The following is a 24,533-nucleotide window of genomic DNA, read 5'->3' on the forward strand; positions in this document are numbered from 1 at the left end:
TCCCATGAGTGGAGTCCAAAAACCTCCTCCCCACTTGTACCTTTCCCTTTTGTTTAGAAAGTTTTATTCTTGAATTGCATCGCGATCTTGACATTTTATTTCAAAGTAAATGAACTTGATCAATCATGATCCATTTGTCTTAAATCTCTATTTCAACTATTAAACAAAACGATGACTTTTTGAGAAAACAACTATAGTACTATATTTGTTTTTTATGACATAAAAAATTTCACGATCTACATATGCACCGTATATACCATTGGAATTAGTACATTATAAATAAAATTTCACTATCTATTGAAGCTAAACATTGCACTTTTCCTTTTCTAAGCAGACAAGACAGAGTCAGAGATGCAAGGGGTTATAAATATATTAATATAGGGCAAACATTAATTATTTTTTCCTATATTAAAGTTGTTAAATTCCTATATTTGATTGACAATATGTATGTTTGAAGTGTCCCACAAATAATTGGTAGGTAGATGAATAAATGGATTCAAAAACTATGGACCAATTAATTGTATCATTAACAAGACTGGTAGTTACAAAACAGTATAAGAAAGACAAAAAAGAAAATACAAATTTTGCTATCTATAGGAATTCAATCATCTATCATTATAAGCCCACAATGAGCATCTTGACAACCCATAATTCCTAACATGGTGGGACTTTGTCACTTTTAGATAACAAAAATAAAATTATTATTCTTATGAGGCTGCAATTTTTTCAAAAAGTATCAATCTATTATCAGCCAGTCTAGTTTTATATGCTGATTTTTTATACTCAAACCATGTAAATTCGTTGTACAAACTACTATCTTCTCCTTCCATTAGTGATGCCAATGGTGCTATTTTTTCACTCAATGGTGGTCCTCCAAAATATATCATTGATAGTCTTGATTTCACACTATTTGCCAATACCCTATGTTTCACACTCTTGAATCTTCCATTAGTCATAACCTGCAATCGAAATCAAACCGAACAATTTAATCTTAATGCAGATAGGATTTAAGTTATATATACTCAGTGGCGGCTCTTCCTCTTTGAAAAAAAAGCAACTGCCTTAGGCCCCAAAATTTGAGGGGCCTCATTTAAAAAAAATAAAATATGTTATACATATTTTTTTTTTAAAAATATTAAGTATTATTTATAAAAAATATAGACTTTTCATAAAAGAGCAAAGAAGTAATAGAAGTTTGATAAATTATGAGTATTATGTCTCAAGAAAGATTAAATAATTAGCTATAATAAACTTCATAAAAAAATATATTTGAATTTAAGGCCTCCATTCAAATTTAACTTTAGGCCACCGATTTATTAGAGCCGCCCCTGTATATACTAATAGTACAAAAGAGTTACTAGTACTCAATAAGTTGTTGATTTTTGTGTCAGGGTCAAATATCTACATATACCCTTTTAGGTGTGGTCCTTTGCGGAATCCTACACATTTTTTTAGTTTGGTGTTGGTGTAAGTATGCTATTGACCGCTCTGGGACAATTTTGCATGGTTTTCCCTAAAAGACCCTAGAAGGTCAAAAATATTCGATATCTTATAAGTAACTCTTTTTGTTCTTTGAACTATTAACGTATGACTTTATTCAACGATTGTAAATAGAAAAAAAGTTCCTCCCGACAACAACATAAAGTGCAAATAAACAATGTACCTGCAATGAGTCACCAACATTGACGAAGAAAGAATGTTCATCAGGTGGGACAGAGATCCAATGTCCATCTTTCAGTAATATTTGGAGCCCCGAAGTGTTATTGGATCTTAATACCGATATGATTTGTGGGTCAGTATGTTCTCCAAATCCAATCAAATCATTATTATTATTATCATTCAATCCTTCAATCTCTGAACATGGCGGATAGTGATTCACCCTGAAAACAGAGTCGCTATTTTCGTCCATCAAAAGCTTACTGAAAACATCCGTCTGATGAATCTTTAATCCCTCCGCCAACATTTCAAGAATATCACACGACATTTTCTTCACTGCTGAAACATAATCATTAACCGCAGCCCTGCAATTACAATAACACAAATCAAGAAATGATACAAACAAGAATTTAAAGACATCACTCTGTTTTCCCCTGTTTTACTCTGTTTTGCTCTGTTTTAGTGTCTTACCGAATGTTTTCTGGATTGACACCTAATATAGATGCAAATTTCTGGTAATTGAATTCGGAGTTTGTCGATACGAGGATGTGTTCGACCCAACCAAAATCGCCATTTGTTCCGATTTGTTTATTGCCATAGCCAAAAGGATCAGCAGGCCCTGCTTTTAGTTTCTCCGAGAGGGGAGAAGAGAAGAATTTGATGGCTTCGGATTCGAGTTTACTTATGAATTCCATAGGAACGTCATGGTTTATGATTTTGAAGAATCCGAATTCTTCGCAGGCATTAACGATGAGGTTTTTGGAGTCGGGTTTAGAGAGGTCTATCAATGGAACACCATTGAAGAATGAGGTTTGTTTGGACAAGATCACCATGGTGAGTGTTATGTTGACAAGTATTTGGTTGTATAGAAATGTATGAGTTTTTGTGTAGTTGTATGCAAGGCCATGCTTTGCTATTTATAGGGAACTCAGAGTCCTAAACCCCACGTCCATACTATTGAGCATACGCTAGATTTTACGTAAGCGTGTGAAAATACTTAATGAGATAAAAAATGAGTTGCTTAGATGGTAAGTCGTAAGGATTCTTATTTTTAATCGTATGATTCTAAGTTTGAGTCACTAAAAAAAACAAAAAGAACGAAAACTTGTAGGAATGGGTGTAAAAAAAACTAAATAATTGGGTTTATTATCGTTCGGCTCTCGAACTTTGGGATCCTATTGCTTCCTTTCGATATATTGATGTTTTTAAGTAATATTATTGATATAAAGCGAATTTTAGGAATTGTTGTGGCTCTGATTCGGAGCAAATTTTTAGAAATTATTATGGCTCTGATACAGAGCGAATTTGGAAAACTCACAATACGTTTCGTAATTATCCAAACTATTGTTATGTTTGATCAGGTCTCAAACTATTACTATTTCTAAAAGTTTTCTAATATTATTGTCCCGATGATGTTAGTCTATCACAAATATATATAACTAAATTTTTCGACGGAACGATTTTAAGTGACACCACTTCATTTAATACACACCATACTTTTGGAAGAAACTTATTTGCATTCATGTATGTTATATATGAAATTTCATCGCTTGCCAATATGTTTTCTTTTTGATAAACGACTTCCAATGTTAAGTAATTGACTTGACGCAAAAACATGACGACAATTACATCCACCAATCAATATGTTCTTATAAATAGTAAGACGAAAGGAACAACCTAAAGTAACTCCTAGACTATTTGAATTTAAAGACTATTATTCATTTAAACAAATCAAGAATTTTTATATTTTTTCATATCGTCTTTAATATTAAATTAACTACATAAAATAATAGTAGTAGGAGTCAAATTCATGATAGTAAAATATCATTAATAAGATTAGTTTAATTAAATATACTTCTAATTAAAGATTTATAAAAAATATGTCAGATCAACACGAGACAGAACATGACACTTTTCTAATTAAATTATTAGCCAATTAATAGAGAGAATGAACAATCCTCCAAACATAAATGATTTGCTATTTAATTGGTAGATGAAATGGCTACATTTTCAATAGTATGATTAAATAAAAGTCTCACTCAGTAGGCTATAGGTACAGTAGAGGGATGCACTTGGTCTAATCAACTATAACAAATTAAATAACACATCTATATATTAAAATATAAATAGTGATGTTTTTTCAACTAATTAATCAGAACAACGGATTGAAATTCAATTGTGAGTTCGAGTACTACATTTAATGCTACAACAGATTCAAATAATCGATCATAACTTATTTATATATACTCAGTTTATGTTATAATCACAAAGATCAATTCCGAGCCCCCACAGCAACGTTTTCATGTCAACTTTCTAGTCTAATCAGTGCTGAATATTCACTTAAAAGTTAAAACTAATAAATTGTTCTCCAAATAAAACATGTACAGGAAATTAATTCATTACTGCCACTGTCCTAACTCAAAAAAAAAAAAAAAAGGTATTTCAGCAGTATTTTTTTTAGGGAAAATTGTATATAATAACAAACTATTAATTCAAATTAAATGCTATAGACATAGTTTGATTTAATTGTACCCCATAACAAACTGTTGCTATTTCGCCTCTCTCCTGGTGAATCTCGCTCGTCACTGTCGTTCTTGCTGGAAGTCTCCCTCGCCTCTCTCGCTTTTATACAAACACAAATGTATAAAATGCGTTTGTGTTTATATAAAGCGATAGAAAATTGTATATATACATATATTTTTGTTCCCCTCTCTCCCCTCTCCCAAATCTCGCTTGCCACTCTCACTCGCCTCTCTCACTTTATATAAACACAAATGTATATATTGATTTTGTGTTTGTATAAAACGAGAAAAAATTGTATATACAAATACATATGCATATATTTTTGTCTTATACACTTATGATTATACAAATATGATCTTCCCCTGCTCAGTTTTCTTTTGTCATTCTCTCTTTCTCGCTTTATACAAACACAGAATATACAACTGATCTTTTGTATATGTATACCGAAATAGAAACAGATTATACAACTGCTTTCTTTTTGTATATGTATAGCGAAATATACATATTTATATTTGTTATGGAGCGCAATTATGCAAACTATAGTTATAGCATACAAATATGATTTTTATGTTTGCTATAGGTGAAAGTTGCTCTTTTTTTTAAGGTTTTACTTATTATAAATCAAGTTATTATAATATGTTTTGCTTCCCAAGAAAAAGATATTGTGTTCTTTTTAGGACGTAAAGAATGTATTTTGAAACAAGTTTACATTATGTAATCCGTCTACTTACGCAATTAATTAAGTATTCCCAGATTAGATTTAATTTAATTAATTAATTCAGCAAGATTTGATCCACTGATTATGACTTTTAAGTAAGGCTTAACTTTAAATTATTTTTTCTTTTCAACATTGGTAGGCATTTGAAATGACACCTTCTAAAATTATTATTAATGGTGCATAAATCAATGTTAATAAACTTCAAGGAAATATGTTGATATACAAGTATACCTTAAAAGTAATTACTCTCAAAATTATCTATAATAATAACATCATTTATCTGAATATTTAGTTCATGTCATACCTGATGTCTTATATGTATGTATTATGCTGTATAAGATATATGTGTTGGTCTGTTTATTTTTAAAGGGCTCGTTTATGTATTATGTCGGAGATTTATTTGGGTGATGGTCCATAGTGAGGATGAGTCAACTTCAGCTGAGTAGTCAGTCAAATCCATTTGGATGATGGGATCCCTTGGTTTCCCCTTCCCATGTTTTTTCTTCTGGGCTATTCTTCTTCCCATATTCTCCTGTTTTTTTCCTATCTTTTTCAAATTTAATGCTCTGTCATCATCACCAATTAAACATTGTCTTTTCATTTTCAAAATAAATGCTCTTATTCAAAATATCATATATTTTAAAATTATATTTTTATAGTTTATTTACTCTTTATTTATAACATGTGTTTGAAGCAAAAAAAGAAAATATTAACATGTTTAAGGTCATAAATTTAATGCTGGTCGATTAAGAATTCGCATGTTTAGAAAATGTATGTAATGAAAATTATGATGTTGAGATTGATGTAAAAGCATATTAAAAGAGATAAGGATTAAATGTTGGGAAAAAGGAGTGAAATTAGGGCTTCTATGTGGAGGTGGGTGTGTTGGCGTGCACATGTGGAGGTCCATGTGGTATTTTAATACACACATGGATTCAACATAACTCTTTCGTTAAACAGAAGGATAAGTGTGGTCTAATAGTTAGACGAGAAGGACACTTTTGAGCTGAAATATAATTTAAGGATATATTTAATCTATTTCGAATAGTTTAAGAATGGTTTTGGCTCTTTTCTTTTATAAATATTCAGTTAAATACGATTATATGAATTAAAAAAAGTTATTTTTAATTGTTAGAATCAAAACCACGTGTTAAAAGCATACCCCACCACATAAAAGTGCCACGTCAACACTTTTATGTATTGTCGGGGACGGACCAATAAGTTTTATCAGCAACATCGTTGGCGTTTATTATTCGTCGGTTACATTCATAGTATACTATTAAAATTATAATTCACATTTTTTTAACACATCAAAATTATGATATTTATGAAAATATGATAAGACACAGTGGGTCCATTAAGCTGACGTGGAATATTGTTATTCTCAAAATCCAATATTAGTGTTTCCACTCCAATATATCTTCCATTTGTCTAAATTCATCCCTCCATTTTCAAAAAAAATCTATTATGAATCAAAGAATCGCTACATGAAAAATAATCTTTAGCGTATATTAATTAATGACAATGATCACTTTTAAAGCTTCTAGCGATATGGGATTCAATAATAATTAACTGATGTCAATAAGATTTTAGTGTTCTTTTTGTAAATATATATATATTTATTACTGATAAAAGAGGAGGATATTATGTTGAATTGATATTGTTGACCTTATGAACTCATTGTTATACATTTGATGTGAAACTCTTCATTTGCTTTTTTTGAAATATGTTTGATGTGAAGTACGTTAGTGGAGAGGGGCATATTTGCTCCATCTTGAATATTGTAAGGATATTTTGTGCCAAAAAGTAAATGAAAGGTATAATTGGTTTATTTCAATAGTTTAGGGGCATATATATTTGTTTCACTTGGCTAACGATAGAGGCATTTTTGTGACAAAATGAAAACAAGGGGGTGTATACTCTACCTCAATAGTGTAGGGGCATTTGATGACCCTCTTTTTTTTTTGAAATCTTGTCATTATTCTTTAAATGAGCACTCATTTTTGTGCATGCAGAACTCATACATTAAACCATATATGAGATGTATGCATAGTGCGACGGACTTCATTTAGAGGGCGTTGGTAGAGAGAATCGATCTTTGACCTCATTTATGAAATATCATTTGTTGTACCAATTTAGTCATCCGTAAATCTTCTTTCTTGTCTCTTTTTTTTTTCTTCTCTTTATGGTAGAACATAAATTGGTCACATTTGGGACTGATAATTTGGTTTGGCTTAGGTGCATTTCATTGTTCCCTTATTTGGGGGATGTATGCTCCATTTTTAGGTCTTCTAGTGTCAAATGACATCAAGAAGTAACAATTATTACTTTCTCAGACCTAATAAAATATACACGTTTAATTTACCGAATATTAGTAATAAATTAAAATTAGGTAAAATTATTACACCAACTTTAATATATAGAAGTTTAGTAATCTGAACTATTAAACCATGATGATATACTTTATATCAAATCCAATGGTTTTAAAGCAGGAAAAATGTGTTACTTAAAACAATGGGTATATAAGAAGAAAAAAAAGACCTAATTTTAAAAGGGTAATCTTTTTTATTTATGGGAATCTGATTGATTGAGACCTAAGTGAGTATGACATGCAACTAATTAATTTTTCTAATACTTATCAATAATTTAATTCCGGTAAAGGTACATCATCAATTGATAATCAAACTTTTTGGTTCAACATTATTATTAATGATGGAATTGGTCTTAATTAAACATTGAAAATTATATAATGAGTGTCTTTCTAACTAATAAGCTAAGTACCTGTTCAAAATTTTCTTTACAATTATTGTTTAAAAAGGAGTAGTGAGCGTGAGGCTTGTGGTGGGACATTTTACCTAAGGTGTGTTTTTCCCCCCGTAAAATGTCATTAGTTGATAGTTTGATTTAAAAATATCAATGTCGTTAATAGTTTAGTTCAAAATTATTTATATTGTTACTTAATGAGTCAAAAATGCTATTTTTCCAAATAATTATATTTTTTCTTTTCTTTTTAAAGACACATTCTTGTCCTTCGTCGTTGGACTTCACTATTTTGATTATTTTGCAAAACTGCCAACGTAACGTTCTTGACAGACACTCGAATGCTAACGATTGCAAGCCCTTCTACTCACATAAACCTTGTAATAAAGCGTAAAAACATCTAAAATGACGATATAACAACATAATTATGAGTAAGATATATGATATGATAACGTAATATAAATATATACTTTTAGTCAAGTGTCAAGTATATATCATGACTACACTTTGAATATATATGTAGCTTCTTTTTTTTCTTTTTTCCAGCTATTAATATGAAAAACTTTATTCGCACACCTAACAATACGATGTATCAAGTCCAAAGCAAGTTTTAAGAATTAATGACTTCTAAAACTCTTGTTACATGTGGAAATCAAGATCATTAATAAATGTGAACCCATTGACCATTGCTGTCCATGAATAATTCTTAGTTAGTTAATTAAAAGTGATGTTTTGTTAGTTCAAAGTCTTGTTATATAAAGATGTTGATTAATAGTATGTAGAAAAGGACGTGTAACTTACAAATGCGTGCATATTGAATTATATTAAGATTGATTGATACCGCAACATACACTAATTACAATTATTAGGAAACCTTTCTTAAATAAGTGAGATCTATTTGGCACATTTTCTTCATAAACGGCAAGCAAAAAAAGATATTAAGGAAACGATGTGACAAATTATTTAAAAAGACTAAAATTAATTTCCATAAAATGTTCAAAATATATACAACAAGATATTTTTAAAAAAGTAGTACCGAGGAGGATTCAGAATTAACTATTTATGAATATTTACAATAGTCTTAATTAAAATTAATATACAATAATAATCAAATTAACATACAAATATTTATAGATATATGGTGAATATTTTAATATTTATATAAATAGTGTTTGACAAAAATGACTGAAAATAACATTCAAACATTTATAGATATATAGTGAATTTTTAAATATTTATATAGTAGTGTCAAACAACAATTACTGAGAATATCCCATCACTATATTCGAGCATTCCTATTGGTTAAGTTTTTCGCATTAGTTTATGTAATGGTCAACTTTAAACAATTATATTTTTCTAAATATTACTGTAATAGCTAGGTGACATATGTCCTGTCAAATTAAAGGTCTATGAGTTTTTTTCTAATGTCATCAAGTTTGCATCAACAAGAATTTGGAGTAAAAAATTATGACTATTTTATCAGAGACACGATCAGTAAAGAATTTCAGAAATAGTTAAGAACTCTATCGCTAGACCATTGTTATATTGCTCATATAACTAATAAACTTTTTTTTAATTAATGATTGATTTGGCTTTTTAGCTACGCCTATTATTCTTATTTTGTTTAATAATACATAAACTCGTAGATTATATTCTGAATCCGCCCAATGTTTGTGTGAAAAAAGGTACAATGGACATTGAATCAAAATGTGGTTGATAAATCTTAGAGACCCCCCTCAGTCCCTTTCATGATCTTCTAATTTTGGTCAAAAAGGAAAGTTCCACATACCCCACCCCCCACTTCACCTCCTTCGAATTGTCACGTTTGTAACTGACTACTCTCAAATATTGTATTATATTATTTCTATTTTATGTTTTGGTGCAGATAAAAAGTATGATGTTTCAGCTCAACTAGCTCAAAGAATGATCACAAAAATGATTTAAAAAAAATAGAAAGTAGAAAGATTTTGTCAATCTTTAATGTTCACATCCAATGTATTCAAAATCTATCACTAAATTTAGAACATCATGAAAAAGAGTTGTCGTAAGAGTACTTATTGATGTGGTACTCCGTCCCACATTGTGGATTCAATTTTAATTTTTTGTTGATGATTCAAAAAAAATAAAAAAAACAAAAAAAATAAAATTAAAATTAAAAAAATAAAATAAAAAATATATATATATATAGAAGAAGTTAATTAAGAAAATTCGACGTTTATTATATATATACATAAAAAAAAATTGACATCATATTATATAATTCATATACAATGTAAATTTTTAACAAATTGTTCATATAAACCCCTTGTGACCCTAGCTCTGCGCTACTAATTATTCTCAAACCTTCAAATTATTCAACAAGAAGAATTATATTGTAGGTACACTTTCATAATTTGAAAGTTATTATTATAGTTTTTTGAAATACAAAATTTAATAGTATTAAATTTCACTAGTCTAATTATAATCAGACATTTCATTAATGATAGAGACTAAGTTTTTTTTAAACCGATTTTTTCTATTAGGTCATCTACTTATATTATATGTTCTTTATAGCATCATTTCGCTCTAACAATAAAAAAAACCGAAAAAATTAACTATAAATTTATTGCTCTAGGATCAAATTATGTGATGCATGATCAAATATGAAATGGGGTGTTGTTGGGGGTCCGAAAATAGGTGGTATTCATGGCTGACTAGGTCAATGTACAGTTCATTGTCGATAAGACATTTTAAGATAACTTCTGACCAGTGGCGTAATCAAAAATTTCAAAAAGAGTTTTCAAATTTTGAATAGTAAATTCGAAAATAAATTACTATATAAGAATTTAAATTTGGGCGCCATTTATGTAGAGCATATTGCATGCCCTTGTCATTGCGCTACAAGTTTGTATGGTTCTAAGGATTTTCAAAATACCATATATACCACTATAAAGTATGATTTGATTTATATATATATTATAATTTTCCATCAAAGGGTGCATGTGTAGCTGGACACCCTGACACCACCATAGTTCCGCTTCTGACATGACCTAACATAGTTTATCTACGTACGTATACAACAACAGTTTAATTAATAGGTCGTTGTGTTACGTATATTGGGATAAACTTTGTTCAGTTACCTTCTCTTATCCAGTAATTAATTATTATAATATCATCACCATTCTGCAAATTCAGTCAGTACAATATACTATATAGTTTTTAATTTTTACATCATATATACAAAATTGGTATAATATCGTGGGTGACATTTGATGAAGAATTAAATTGTGGAGGATTAGTGATATGACTGATGATATCTCAAATATCAAATGTCTGTCGTAGATTAATTAAAAAGAGTTTCAATTACTCTTTCACTTTATTATCAATTGTTTTTCTTAGTGACAATTAAAAAATAGGAAATATTACATGATGTAACTAAGATATAAAGGATTAAGCTTTCACGCATCCGATAAAATTGAAACGATATAGAGAACAATTAATATAAGGATGGAACATGAATATAGTCCAACTAGAAAAAAAACTCACATATTAGAGTTGGGTCGGAAAGTAAATGTACGCATGATATATGTTTGCATATATATAGTTTTATTACTTAATCAATGATTATTTAATATATATGTTTACCTCATTAAATCAATTAATCTCATATATAATAATAATAATAATAATAATAATAATAATAATAATAATAATAATAACATATTAAGTATAATTGCACACATGAGTTTAGGAAATGATAAAATGTATGTAAACTTTATCCTATTTCATAGAATGTATGCGAATTCCACTCCTCTCTCACATAAACAAAGACACAATTTTTAATAAAGTCTCAATTCAAATATTGCAATACATAATACTCCTATACAATAATGATTTGATGTAAATAACGAGTGTAAGTAAATTTCACCTGTTCCTTTTTTTTTGAGGATAAGAAGAATGTCTCGTCAAAAATCGTAGCTAGTGGCAAGGAGATATATTTGTACGTTGAGTAAGTAAAGAGAGGTCCAAATTGTTCCCCAAAAATGGGAAGAAAATTAAAGGCAAATCTAGTTGGTGAAGTGTTGCCTATCCAATCTAATCTAATATCTATTGATCCCACTATGACAAGAGATATCAAAGATTGTATGTACTTTGATTCAACAATTTGCACGAAAATTTATAGTGTTTGGATAAGGAAGTATCACATGTTTGGTAAGATATGCCTTTCACAATCTAAGCCTACATCCTAGGTTAGTGATTATCCTCAAAGGCTCAAATTATTGATTTTCGAAATCTAAATATTATCGCATAAATTGAGATGTAGAGGTATAATGTATTGTTGATTGTGACGATATGTATTAATATCAGAGGTGGGATTAGAAATATTTAGTTCAATGAATTCTTAAATTATAAATATAGAGTTTGAGTCAAAGTTATTAAATTTTATCAACTTCGTATCCCTCATGCACTGTGGCGGCTCTGTGCCAGCTCCAACGACTATTACAACTCGTTAAAACAGCTACAATAACAACAATGTATTGTTCTCTCCGTCTTAATTTATGAGACATTTTAATATTTAGTAATAATTTACTTTTTAAAATGCGTATTTATTCTTAATGAGATGATATATAATCACATAAATATTTAAGATTTATTTTAGACATGAAATTTTAAAAAATCTATTTTTCTTTTTTTAAACTCAATTAAATTAAATAATATTATATAAATTGAAATGAAGCACAAAACATATTTCAAACTGTAGTAGCGTGGCACTGTGGTAACCATGGACCTTTTTGATGTGATGCTACACTACTACTGGTGTCATGTTTTTTTGTTTAAATTTATTTAGCTTGATTCGTATGTAAATTAAATTAACTAATATTAGGTATGATTAAGGTGTAAAATCTTCAATCATTTGAAAATAAAATTTATATATATATTTTAAGAATATTATAAGTCACAATTTAATAATTCAAAAATATATAAAGAATATTTTAAAAATTATTAGCAAAATAATATTTTTAATTTATTCAAATAAAAACTAAGACACGTAAATTAAACAAATGAAGTACCTTTTTAGGTGGTGGTGCAGCAATTGAATAGTTTCTTCTCGAATAAAAACGTCTACTAATTAACATCTAACAATAACTTTAGCTTAATTGACGTTGAATGTCGTCTTTAGCTAGCTGAGCTAATTAATTATCACCTCCATTTGTATTTATATGTTATCATTTTAGATTTTATGTTTTTAAGAAATTATGTAAGTTTATCATTGTAATTCTATTTAGTATTCTCTTGAAGTCAAGTTTCAATAAATGAACCTAAATTAAATTGTTTATATTAATTAAATTGACCAATGAACATGAATTAATCGTTTAGTTTTCATATGTTGGTCAAATTCATTTTTTCAAAGCTAATAACTCTCAAGGTAAATAGAAAGAATAGTATATCATTTATGTATTGATTTTGTGAAATGACAAATATTAAGGACCATCTATTTTTAATAAGGATGACATATAAATGAACGAAAAGAGTGGCAAATGCTTGTGCATAATTTATTATTCTTTCCGTTACAAAATAAATGTTACTTTAATAAAATAAATTTATTTTCGAAATAAGTGTTATCTTAGGAATTTTTATGACACAAATTAGTATGTTTTCCACTTTAATTATTATTGTTAATTTGTAAAAAGTTGTTTTATATACTTTTGTTCATTGTTGGACCTAATATCTAGGACATAGAAATCAACTACAAAGGCTACTTTCCATAATGGAGAATAAATCCGCGTGAACTTATATTGTATTTTGAAATTTGAACATTAGGTTTGGTCAAAATGCCTTTCCAATAAAAGCCGATCAACATTTCAAGATTAATTATTTATCGATCTAAGTGGCCTTCCCACGATAGTCCATGCGATGTCACATAATGTAATGTCTTGAGCCTTGACTCGTAGTGCCATTCTCACAATGGCCTAAATACGAGGTCCTTAACTCAAGCAATTTAATTTTGTGCCGTTGAAGGGGATGTGTACGTAAGCCCAATTCCTTGTTTCTAGATCATTCCCATTTCAATTTTAAAAATCATAACCCATTGGCCTTATAATGATTCATTTTTCATGTTTATAATATTTTACATATTCATATATCATTAACGAGCAACGTATGTAATGTAACCAAGGAGCACTAGGGTGGTGAAGTGAGAGCCCCAACTAGTACGAATAAAAAAAAAACTCATAACCCCTTGGGGTTGATATATATGTATAATAAATAGATGATAATGACTTTGAACTACTATTATAAAACATCATTTTTTTAACAATACAAGTCCTTCCTAAAGAGTTGAACCGTTGAATGTAACTATTTTCTCGAAAAGTTTAAGTTATATACATCGTTATTATAAATTTTTCTCAAATCGGACCAACCTATTATCAGCCAGTCTAGTCTTGTAAGCTGACTTTTTGTATTCAAACCATGTAAACTCCTTGTATAAACTGTCTGTTCCTTCAATTAGTGATGGCAATGGTGCTATCTTTTCAGTCAATGGTGGTCCTCCAAAATATATCATTGATAGTCTTGATTTCACACTGTTTGTCAATACCCTATGTTTCACACTCTTAAACCTCCCATTAGTCATCACCTGCACGCGCAGATTCAGGATTTTAAATTTATGAGTTCTGAACGATGATAAAACTTCCATTATTTCTCAAAACAAGTACAAAATTTGATGAGGGTAATTTACGTACCTGTAATGAGTCGCCAACATTGATGAAAAAAGAATTCTGATCAGATGGAACAGAAATCCAATGTCCATTTTTGAGTAAAATTTGAAGACCGGAAGTGTTGTTTGATCTTAAAACCGATATAATTTGTGGATCGGTATGTTCTCCAAATCCAATCAAATTTTTGGCATTTAATTCTTGAATATCAGGACATGGAGGATAATGATTCAGCCTGAAAACAGAATCGCTCTTTTCATCCATCAAAAGCTTACTGAAAACATTCGTCGGATGAATATTTAATCCCTCCGCCAACATTTCAAGAATCTCACATGACATTTTCTTCACTGCTGACACATAATCACTAACCGCAGCCCTGCAATAACAATAGCAATAACAAAAATCAAGAAACGATAAAAACAAGAATCGAGATCTCAAGACATTACTCTGTTTTCCCCTGTTTTACTCTGTTTTGCTCTGTTTTACTCTGTTTTAGTGTCTTACCGTATGTTTTCTGGATTTACACCTAATACAGATGAGAATTTCTGGTAATTGAATTCAGAGTTTGTTGAAAGGAGAATGTATTCAACCCAACCGATATCGCCATTTTGTCCGATTTTCTTATTGCCATAACCAAAAGGGTCAGCAGGTCCTGCTTTTAGTTTCTCAGGGAGGGGAGATGAGAAGAATTTAATGGCTTCGGATTCGAGTTTACTTATGATTTCCATAGGAACATCATGGTTTATGACTTTAAAGAATCCGAATTCTTCGCAGGCATTAACGATGAGGTTTTTGGAGTCGGGTTTAGAGAGATCTATTACAGGAATATCATTGAAGAAAGAGGGAGATTTGAAAGAGTTTTTGACTATAGGAAAGTGATCAATGGTAGGTTTTGTTAAGACCACCATTGTTGTTGTTGTTGTTTTGATGAAATTAAGAATGGGAAAACTTTGGTTGAATTTGTTGTTTCTTATTACAGCTGTATGTATGAACTTAGCTGTGTAGTAATGAAAATTTTGTAAGCAACGTTCTTCGTTATATATAGGGAAAGCATTAAGCATAGTACACCAACCACCCAACGCACACAGATATTAACAAAAAGTATTGGCCTAATATTTCTCGTCGCTCTAATTTGACTTGGTGTCCAAGTATTGATAAATCTGCAACCGCTAATTTTCAGGTGCACATTGAGTAAGGGCGTCTCCAATTCAAACATCAAATTTTATATTAAATTTGGTGTAGGTACTATTTTTTGTGTAATCAACTTCAATTTACTGTACCAAATTTTACATCAAAAAAGAATATTTTTTTTTCTTCATTATTATATTATTATTTCTTATTTCATTTATATTTTCTTATTTCATAAAACAAATTCGTTCTAAAACATTCACCATAATTCATATTATTTCCTTTTACAATCATTTAATATAAAATTATTTTGTACCATAATTTTTTAAATAATATAAATTGCTAGCAAATATCATACATTATACATAATAATGGATAATACAAATAAAAGTGAAATCATTAATGAAATACAATTAAATAAAGTATTGATGTATACTTTATTATACCCCATACGATTCATATTTTAATAGTATTGATGGATCCGGAAATAATCTGTCAGATTATTAAGTTATCGTTGTAATTTTTTAAAATTATTATGTTTTGTTGTACTTTTTTAAATTACTATGTATTTTATATTTCAATTTTGATGTATGTCAATTACTACTTTGTTGAATGTTTATTATTTTCGGTTATTTTTAAGTAAATTGTATTATTTGTTTAAAAATTTATATGTTTGCATTTTTAATTTTTGTGAAGGTTAATTGTAGTTATATCAAATTATAATTCATAGTAGAATTAACATAATTTTTTTTTTTTAAAAAAAGACGTATATAGAAAAATTAATTTATAAAAAGCTAAATTTTATATCTAAAATTAATATTATAAAAATATTACATAAAAAATAATTAAATATACAAGAGATTTAATTAAAACATACAATTTATATAATGGTTAATTAAAAGTTTGTATAATGAAATAATATTAAAATATTCAAAAAGTGAATTGGTGTGAAAATTGGTGTGGGTTGGAGCTTAAAACAACAACTTTTACACCAAATTTAGGATTTGATATAAAATTTGGTGTTGGATTGCAAATGGTCTAACATGTAAACCGCATTAATATATCTGGTGCGATAAGCTCGACTAAAAAAGAGAATGATATGTAATTTTGATGTTTACAATGACCTAATACAATGAGAAGTTAAAATTCCTATGATTATGTGCTTATATATGGGGAAACAAAAATTCCTCGTTATCATCATTTTCCCCATACAACCTTATAAGTACATGGCAAGAGTTAATTTTTTAAGATATGGTTTCAAATGAATATAATAATTAAAATTTTATATTAATAAATTTTAAATTCTGACTTTAGGAAGTTTTGATGACATTAACAATGATGGTTATGGAAGGACAATTCAATTGAACTTAGTACACTATGGGATTATATCGCTATTTTGATTTAAAAAATTGCTTTCAATTCTAAAAAAGATATTGATAGGTCATTTGAGTATACAAACATTGACAAGGATTCACCTCTTTCAAGAAAACACATAGTTCTAAGGTAATTTTCACTATGTCGGCAAAGTTAAGGCTTACAAGACACTATTTTTTTTTAAAGTTTCTCATTCATTATCGAGTACTCGTTTTGTGGTCTATCTAATATGAATTCAGATTTACATTATGAGATAAAAATAACAAAAATAAAAGAAAGATAATCTATTCTTGAAATTGCAATCAATCAATGTTCTTTCTCAAAAGTGAATTTATATAGAAAACTCGAATTTAATGACGCTAAGTATGTACTCTCTCTGTCCCTAATTACTTATCCACATTTCTTTTTTTAGTTGCCCCTAATTACTTGTCTATTTTGATAAATCAAGAAAGGACAATTTTTTTTACCTATTATACCCTTAATTAATTATTTTGAAAAAGGTAAAATTTCTTGAAAATCTTAAGTTTTTAATTCATTCACTTCATAATTAATAAGAGTAAAATGGTAAACTCACTATGTCAATTATTGATTTCTTAATAGGTGTGTCAATTTAAAAATGGACAAGTAATTAGGGACATAGAAAGTATCATTTTACCATAATATTTGGTGGTTATTGCCTATCGGAATTTGTATTTATCACAAGTACTTCAAGGCATTACTCTCTTTATGTGTTTAGTACGGAGGAAAACATTTTTTGCAAATATATATATATATATATTTTATTTATTTTTTTAATTTTTTATTATTTTTTTTATTATTTTTTTATGTTTGATTATTTGACCAAAAAAATTTAGGCCAAAACAGGATGTAAGATAAAAATAGTGAACAGAATTCTTTGTGTGAACAAACTTTTGGCCAGAGTGACGTGGCCCCTTATTATTCGTAGACTTTCTCCTATTTTATTTTATTTTCCATAGCACCGCACCACATACTTTGATTGTGACTTTCTCCTATTCAAAGTGTTCTTATTTATTTATTTTTTGGATGAAATAATTAAAATGCTCTGAATTTAGTGTGACTTATTATATTCGTCTTCAATTTATGCCTAGTACTAAAAACACACATATGCTTAGATAAATGAATTTAAAAATACCTCCAAACTCATAGACTTATTTTAACGTGTATTCATACCGTGTTCAATGGAACATCGTTACACTCAAAATAAACAATGGAAAAGAATGCTAGTTAGCTCGATGAAATTTCACTTTTGCTGAATCCATCTCACTATTTTCGATTCATCAAACTTATTAAATTTCATACCTAATAATTCAAATGTACCGTGATAGAACTTCAAACCTAAATACTTAAAATTCTAATCTTGAATTCGTTTCGTGACTCCAAGAAATTAATAAAAAGAAAGTGGAGGAAATTCCGTTGAAGTGGAGTTGTCTATGTTAACGGGAGTTAAGTGGACCTTATGGAAATGAAATATTAATAATTGTGAAAATGATAGAACAGAATTTTTTTTTTTGAAAAGAAACTGGTCCCCTTATAATTCGAAAATATTGGGACTTAGATTATAAACTCATTGAGTTTGGTGTAGGTGCATTTCATATTTCCAATAAATTAGGGTACGTAAACTCTATTATTAATTTACTCTCTGATTGTACCTATAATTAGGGGTGTTCACGGGTCGATTTGGATCAGTTATTGATCAAAACCAAAATCAAACCAACTTAATCGGTTTTAAAATTATCAAAACCAAACCAAAACAAATATAATATACATTTATCGGTTTGGTGGTTATCAGTTTCGGTTTGGTTTGGTTCGGTTATTAACCATACACAAAAATAAAAGAAACAATTCATTCAAAATGTGAAAAAAGTGACAACAATCCATTCAAAACAAAAAATAGTTAGAATGACTTAAATTACTGAACTTTCGATCACTAAATTTACTATCAATAAAGCTTTAAAATTCACTATATTGGCCTAGAAGGAAGAGACAATAACATTTTCAGTCCCACGAAGAATTGTCATAGACACTCATATACATGAAATCAATAAGATAAATGTTTCATCTTGGACATTTTTGTTTTCAATAAGTAAATTATAAAGAAATTTTAATGAAAATATGTATAAGATCTTTAAAATTGTTTATAAAAATAATATATTAAATATGTATATAATTCATCGGTTCGGTTCTATTATTTCTTCGATTTATTTCGAATAAAACCATAACCAAACCAAATACTATCGATTTTCAAAGATCTAAAACCAAATCAAACCAAACCCAAATCAAATCGGTTTGGTTTGATTTTTCGATTTGAATCGATTTTTATCCAAACCTGAACACCTCTACCTATAATTGTCCTACTGTCCTACTATTAATAGCAACAATTATCCATATTTATCACACTATACAGATTGTTCTTATCCATATTAAGAAACAAATCTTCATTAATAAGTCTAGTAATTACATTGTGTTTAATGTAACAATCTTTAAAATCACTATTTGATGAGTGAAATAATCATCACTACTAAAAAAACCATAATTTCCCACTGAAAATGTTAGTGGTGCACCTAAAGGTGTGGCCTAGTGGTCAATAAAGTGGTTAGGAATCATAAGGTTTAATTTCACGTTCAAAACATAATGGAGACAAAAAATACTAGATGATTCTTCTCATTTGCCTTAACTTTAATAGACATAATTACATGATAATTGTTATTGATAGAGGTGACAGATATCTCGTGTAATTGCAACAGAAACATTAATAATTTCAGTTATTTATATATATCATGATAAAGATAAACAACAACAGCATGATTTTAGTACTATAATATTATTGATGTGGGACTGGAATTATTTTATTTAAATCTTGAGAATGTGCACTTCACCTTACAATTATGGTACGAATTGTTAGTTGCTATGTCAAAATCAATATCAACGATAGGTGCAAATTAATTTTCTATATACAAATAGAAAAAATCTATTTGTAATTTAAATTATATAAAAAATAATATGCATAAAGAAGAATGAAGAAACAGACGTGTAACTGACAGTCGTAAATAAATTTAATTATTGGAGTCACAACAATGATATCTGTTAAAATTTAGAAAATTTACTTAAAGTAGCGATTAAAAATGTAGCATTTATAGTGTACAAGATATAAATTATTGGGTTTATACTGTGCCAAAATAAATAAATTATGGGGTTTATAATTTAAATTTCTTCTCCCACTTTTATCCTTTTGTCTTTTTCTTATGGATTAATTATCTATTCGATCACTACTAAATATGTGTCTTTTCATCACGAATTGATGGTAAGTTGTGATATAAAATATATTTTTCACATCATTTTTAATGAATCAGCTCATTGGAAAGCTTCATAATTTTTCCATATAAAAATATTATTAAGTAGTCACAAAATATTTCTCAATGGAAAATAATATTTTTTAGTAATAGATATTATTATCTGCTTAGAACGCATTATTTATAATTATATCGTGTAAAACTGATAAATAAATTGATAAAATGTGCCTATTGAAAAAAATATATTATAAAATTAAATCTGAAACCTCTAATTAGTTACGAAGAAATCTTCATTATTCCATCAATCGTGAGGTAAGTCCTCTCAAAGATCTACTTTGGTCAAACATGATAATTCCAAATCACCCACCCAAACACGAAAAAAACTTATTTGCAGCGAGTGTTTACACCAAATTAATGTAACTTCCATTATTATGTCATTTAATGAAGTAAAACACATGTTAATTAATTAAGATTAAGTAAAATAAACTACAAATTTAGACACATAACATGCAGGTATTGAATTGGTGTATATACTCGATGCGGATAAATTTTACCCAACCTAACACCCAATACAAACACTTTTTCAATCTTTGTCTGTTCATAAATCAACTTGAATAACTATATTTTAAACTACATGCGGCAATAACAAACTCTTTTTTTATTTGTTACAACACTAACTTATTTTATCGGAGATTTTAAATTTGAGTCATATTAAATATGTAGTAAAGAGTTATCTTTGTTAGGATACGATTTACTTCTTGATATAATTATTTTGAATTAAATTTAAATTTAATTAGAGCCAATATAAATATCAAATATAAAATTCGGGAGTAATATTTTTACAAATTTATGCCTTCCGAAAGGAGTTGTCACATGCAGATAGCAAAGTAGATCTTCCGTAGGATTTTTCTTTTTGTGATTCCCGTACTAAATGAAAATTAATATAGTATTCAATTTTCAAAAAATATCTATTAAATATACATAATAAACAAAAAAATTACTAAGATTACATGTATTTTAGGACCAAGAAACACATAAATTATAGTAATAGGAGTAAACTAAAAATATGATATTTTTTTTAAAACATATTTAAAAAGGCGGATATTTTCTATTTAAAAAAAAATATTTTGCATCAATGCGTGTGATGAAAACTGTGATTTGTGATGGAGGGCCAATGGATGGTAAAGTGAATTTCATTGATGTGATTATTGAATTCAGTTGTATTAACATGAAAATAACAGCAACTTATAATTTTTTTCGTATAATTTCCAAATATCTAAATTTAAAATTTAACATATTTAGTTAATAAATGTGAATATAATTTATTTTTATTTTAAAAAATAAAAATGGATTCAATGCTAAAAATTATAAATATTGATAGCTCCGCTCCTTATTCATCGTGATGTAATGATAGTGTGCCTTCAATAACATGTAATTCACTTGATACCTATTTTTAATTTATAAAATACAAAATTCACAAAAGTCTTTACTTGCTTAAATTCGATAACCAAGTTAAAATATAGATAAATAAATTAAGACTATGAGAATAATATTGTTCACCTTTTAAATATATATAGGATAAAAAAGTTGAAGCCCCTGATCCGACAAGAGACTGTTGGAAATTGAAAAGGGCACTAAATGAGCCGCCAATCTATTCATAGAACACAGAGAGTAGTGTTTCAGTCTATTAAAGTTTCTGTTTCGGATAAACCTTTTTGCCTCTTCTTATCCGATCACCACTATTTCAGCAAATTTAGTCAGCACAGCACCTTCAAATTAAAATAATTTATTTTTATCATAAAATATTTATAAATATTATTTTTAAACATATATATACCATGGTAATATTGACACTATATAACTGTTATAAATTAGCCTCGGTTCGATGTACGTTGTCAATACTTGTATGAATTAAAGTTACATAACTAGTTATTGAGCAGAGAAGAAGTAACATAATTGAAAAACCTTCATAAAGGTTGTTTGAGACCCAAACCTTATTAATATAGCAAGCTAAAAAGGCGAGTAGACGACGGATGATAAATTACAATTTAAATTACAGATTGTTGAGAAATTACAATACCAGTTTCTTCATTTTACAGCTAGTTTATTGTTGTTTTATAATTTCTTTGTTAGTTTCATACTTTTGTCGTAACTTTGAGTTTAGTGATTATAATATTAGAATGTTTCTATGATGAAATTGACATGATTACGATAAAAAGCACTTTTCTTATTTTTTTTCAAGAATGATTTCTAAGTAGATTTAAGATTTGAACTCTACGGAGATATTATTATATTGACGTAACATTAACAAAAGTTTTAATAACAGCTAAGGGATATTTTTGTGTTAAACTAGTCATTGATAATGTAAGCATTGACAAAAATATAATACATATAGATCAAATGTGATTTCTAGGCTAATAATGATTAAATTTAACTTAATTTAATTTAGAAAGATAGCTTAATGGTTAAAATTATACAAAATGTACATGGTGTTGAAGGTTGAATCCTCGACTCTCTCATTTATGCTTATCATACCATTTAAATTGAAACCACAAAATTAAGTTGCACAATAAAATATGTATACATTTTTTTCTTACATATAAATTAACAAATGCACGTACATCATAAAGTTAATTACTAAACTAGAAACAACGCATGTGGCTTTTTCGACACAAAGGTGATCACTATACAAAATACTTATCCTCTATTATTAGAGCTGTTTTATTTTTAAATAATTTTAAAATTTTAATAAGGTGTACTAATTAAGACCAAATTAACCAATTTGATTTAATTGGCTGCCGGTTTAATTATATAATAATGTAACGATATTTTGTATGTAACATCAAAGTGACTGTCCATTCAATCAAGTCAAAAAATAATAAAATATTTATAGAAGTATTTATAGCACCCATTTTTCGGATTTTTTTTTTTAGAGTTTGATTTATGAATAAAAAATATTTTTGAGAAAATATCTTTTATTTTTACTAGAGAGTAGAAAATAATTTTAAATTGAAAGAAAATATATTTCAAAAATAAACTTAAATTTTTTTTGGGGTGGGGGTGGACTGGCGGGGGGATGGGGTTCGAGGGAAATTGGAAATATTTTTTTAAAATAAACTTTTAATTTTTTTTTGGGGGGTGGGGGGGTGGGGGGGTGGCGCAGGGAGGAGGGGGTCGAGGGTAGGGGTGAAAATAAAATTTGAAATTTCAAATATTTTTTAAAAACAAACTTTAATTTTTTTTGGGGTGGTAGGGGGCTGGTGGGAGGGGGGGTGTCGGGGTGAGGTGATAGGGGGCTGGTGGGAGGGGAGGTGTCGGGGTGAGGATGGGGTAAAAAAATTAAAAAAATTGAAGTTAAATCTTTTTTAAAAAAATAAGCTATAAATTTATTTTTTCAACAAAAAAACTGTAATTTGAAGTTGGAGGAAAGTTTTGGAAAATGATTTCCTTAATTTTTGAAGGGAAGTCATTTTTCTTAAATTTGAGGAAAATGAGTTGATTTGAAAAACATTTTCCAAAACATATTACCCAACCAAACATGAGAAAATTAAATTTTCCTTCATACCAAAACACACCTTTGCGTATTCATTATTCTTTTCAAATTTTATACTAAAATATTAAGATTTAGCGATTCATGCAGTTAAACAACATAATTTATCACCAATTCTATTTAGTGATGAATTTCTATTAGTTATGAGCAGACTATCGTCGTAATTTATAGCTAACGTACTTATAAAATTATACTGAAGAAATGTTTAATCATGAAATTTATTTTTGCGAAATATATTATAGTTGTTGCTGTTTGGATAAGAATTCTGTCGCATCTTAAATCATTGTGACATATCATAAGATTTACTTTTAATTTCTTCCACAAAAAAATTGGTCAAATCTTTCCCATCTAGTTTTCCACTATGACAAGTGCCTAGACTGTAGTCTGTACACTAGTGTTGTACTTAATTTAATTCATAATAGTTTGGATGAAATTAATGTTTTAATTTGGTCTTTTGGATAAGTCCGAGGTTACTGTAGAATTATGGGATTTTCACATTTATTTGGATAGTAATTTGAAATATAAATTACGTATCAAGTCAAATTACGTCATATAAGATACGACAATATTTGTTACCTTTATGTCAGAACACCTGCTCTAGTTCACATGCATGCACACAATTCTATGTATATTCTTGGTATACGTAAATGATGGGAGGAAAAAAAAACATACATTGCATGTGTATAATTAGAGAAATGTAGAAACATACTGTATAATCTATTCTTTGTCTGTCGAACATGAAATGTTTGGTCAATTTTCCTCAAATTATTTTCTTAATCAGAACTTGTCTGCAAATACTGTACGTATACATTTTACTA

At 28.3% G+C, this 24,533-nt stretch overlaps 2 protein-coding genes across 2 annotated transcripts; both read right to left on the bottom strand.

The window, feature by feature from the left end:
- Positions 1–504: 504 nt before the first annotated feature.
- LOC125839318 (gibberellin 2-beta-dioxygenase 1-like) lies at positions 505–2,524 on the bottom strand. Its single transcript, XM_049518311.1, has 3 exons — positions 2,128–2,524; positions 1,664–2,021; positions 505–959 (listed from the first exon to the last, which is right to left on the bottom strand). The coding sequence occupies exons 1-3, from the start codon at positions 2,487–2,489 to the stop codon at positions 708–710; spliced, it is 972 nt and encodes a 323-aa protein (XP_049374268.1). The 5' UTR covers positions 2,490–2,524; the 3' UTR covers positions 505–707.
- An 11,480-nt stretch (positions 2,525–14,004) lies between these two features.
- Positions 14,005–15,260, bottom strand: LOC125839336 (gibberellin 2-beta-dioxygenase 1-like). The gene is made up of 3 exons (XM_049518333.1): positions 14,857–15,260; positions 14,380–14,728; positions 14,005–14,273 (listed from the first exon to the last, which is right to left on the bottom strand). The coding sequence occupies exons 1-3, from the start codon at positions 15,258–15,260 to the stop codon at positions 14,031–14,033; spliced, it is 996 nt and encodes a 331-aa protein (XP_049374290.1). The 3' UTR covers positions 14,005–14,030.
- Positions 15,261–24,533: the final 9,273 nt, after the last annotated feature.

This window comes from Solanum verrucosum, unplaced genomic scaffold (assembly GCF_900185275.1).
Source record: "Solanum verrucosum unplaced genomic scaffold, falcon-dt-bn FXZP01000170.1, whole genome shotgun sequence".
In the NCBI taxonomy this organism is placed as follows: domain Eukaryota; kingdom Viridiplantae; phylum Streptophyta; class Magnoliopsida; order Solanales; family Solanaceae; genus Solanum; species Solanum verrucosum.

Excerpts from the sequence above, each read along its gene's own strand:
- LOC125839336 (XM_049518333.1), bottom strand. The coding sequence starts at position 15,260 with ATGGTGGTCTTAACAAAACCTACCATTGATCACTTTCCTATAGTCAAA. Across the intron at positions 14,729-14,856 it reads GTAAATCCAGAAAACATACG|GGCTGCGGTTAGTGATTATG; the intron begins GTAAGACACTAA and ends TTGTTATTGCAG. Across the intron at positions 14,274-14,379 it reads ATGTTGGCGACTCATTACAG|GTGATGACTAATGGGAGGTT; the intron begins GTACGTAAATTA and ends CTGCGCGTGCAG.
- LOC125839318 (XM_049518311.1), bottom strand. The coding sequence starts at position 2,489 with ATGGTGATCTTGTCCAAACAAACCTCATTCTTCAATGGTGTTCCATTG. Across the intron at positions 2,022-2,127 it reads GTCAATCCAGAAAACATTCG|GGCTGCGGTTAATGATTATG; the intron begins GTAAGACACTAA and ends TTGTAATTGCAG. Across the intron at positions 960-1,663 it reads ATGTTGGTGACTCATTGCAG|GTTATGACTAATGGAAGATT; the intron begins GTACATTGTTTA and ends TTTCGATTGCAG.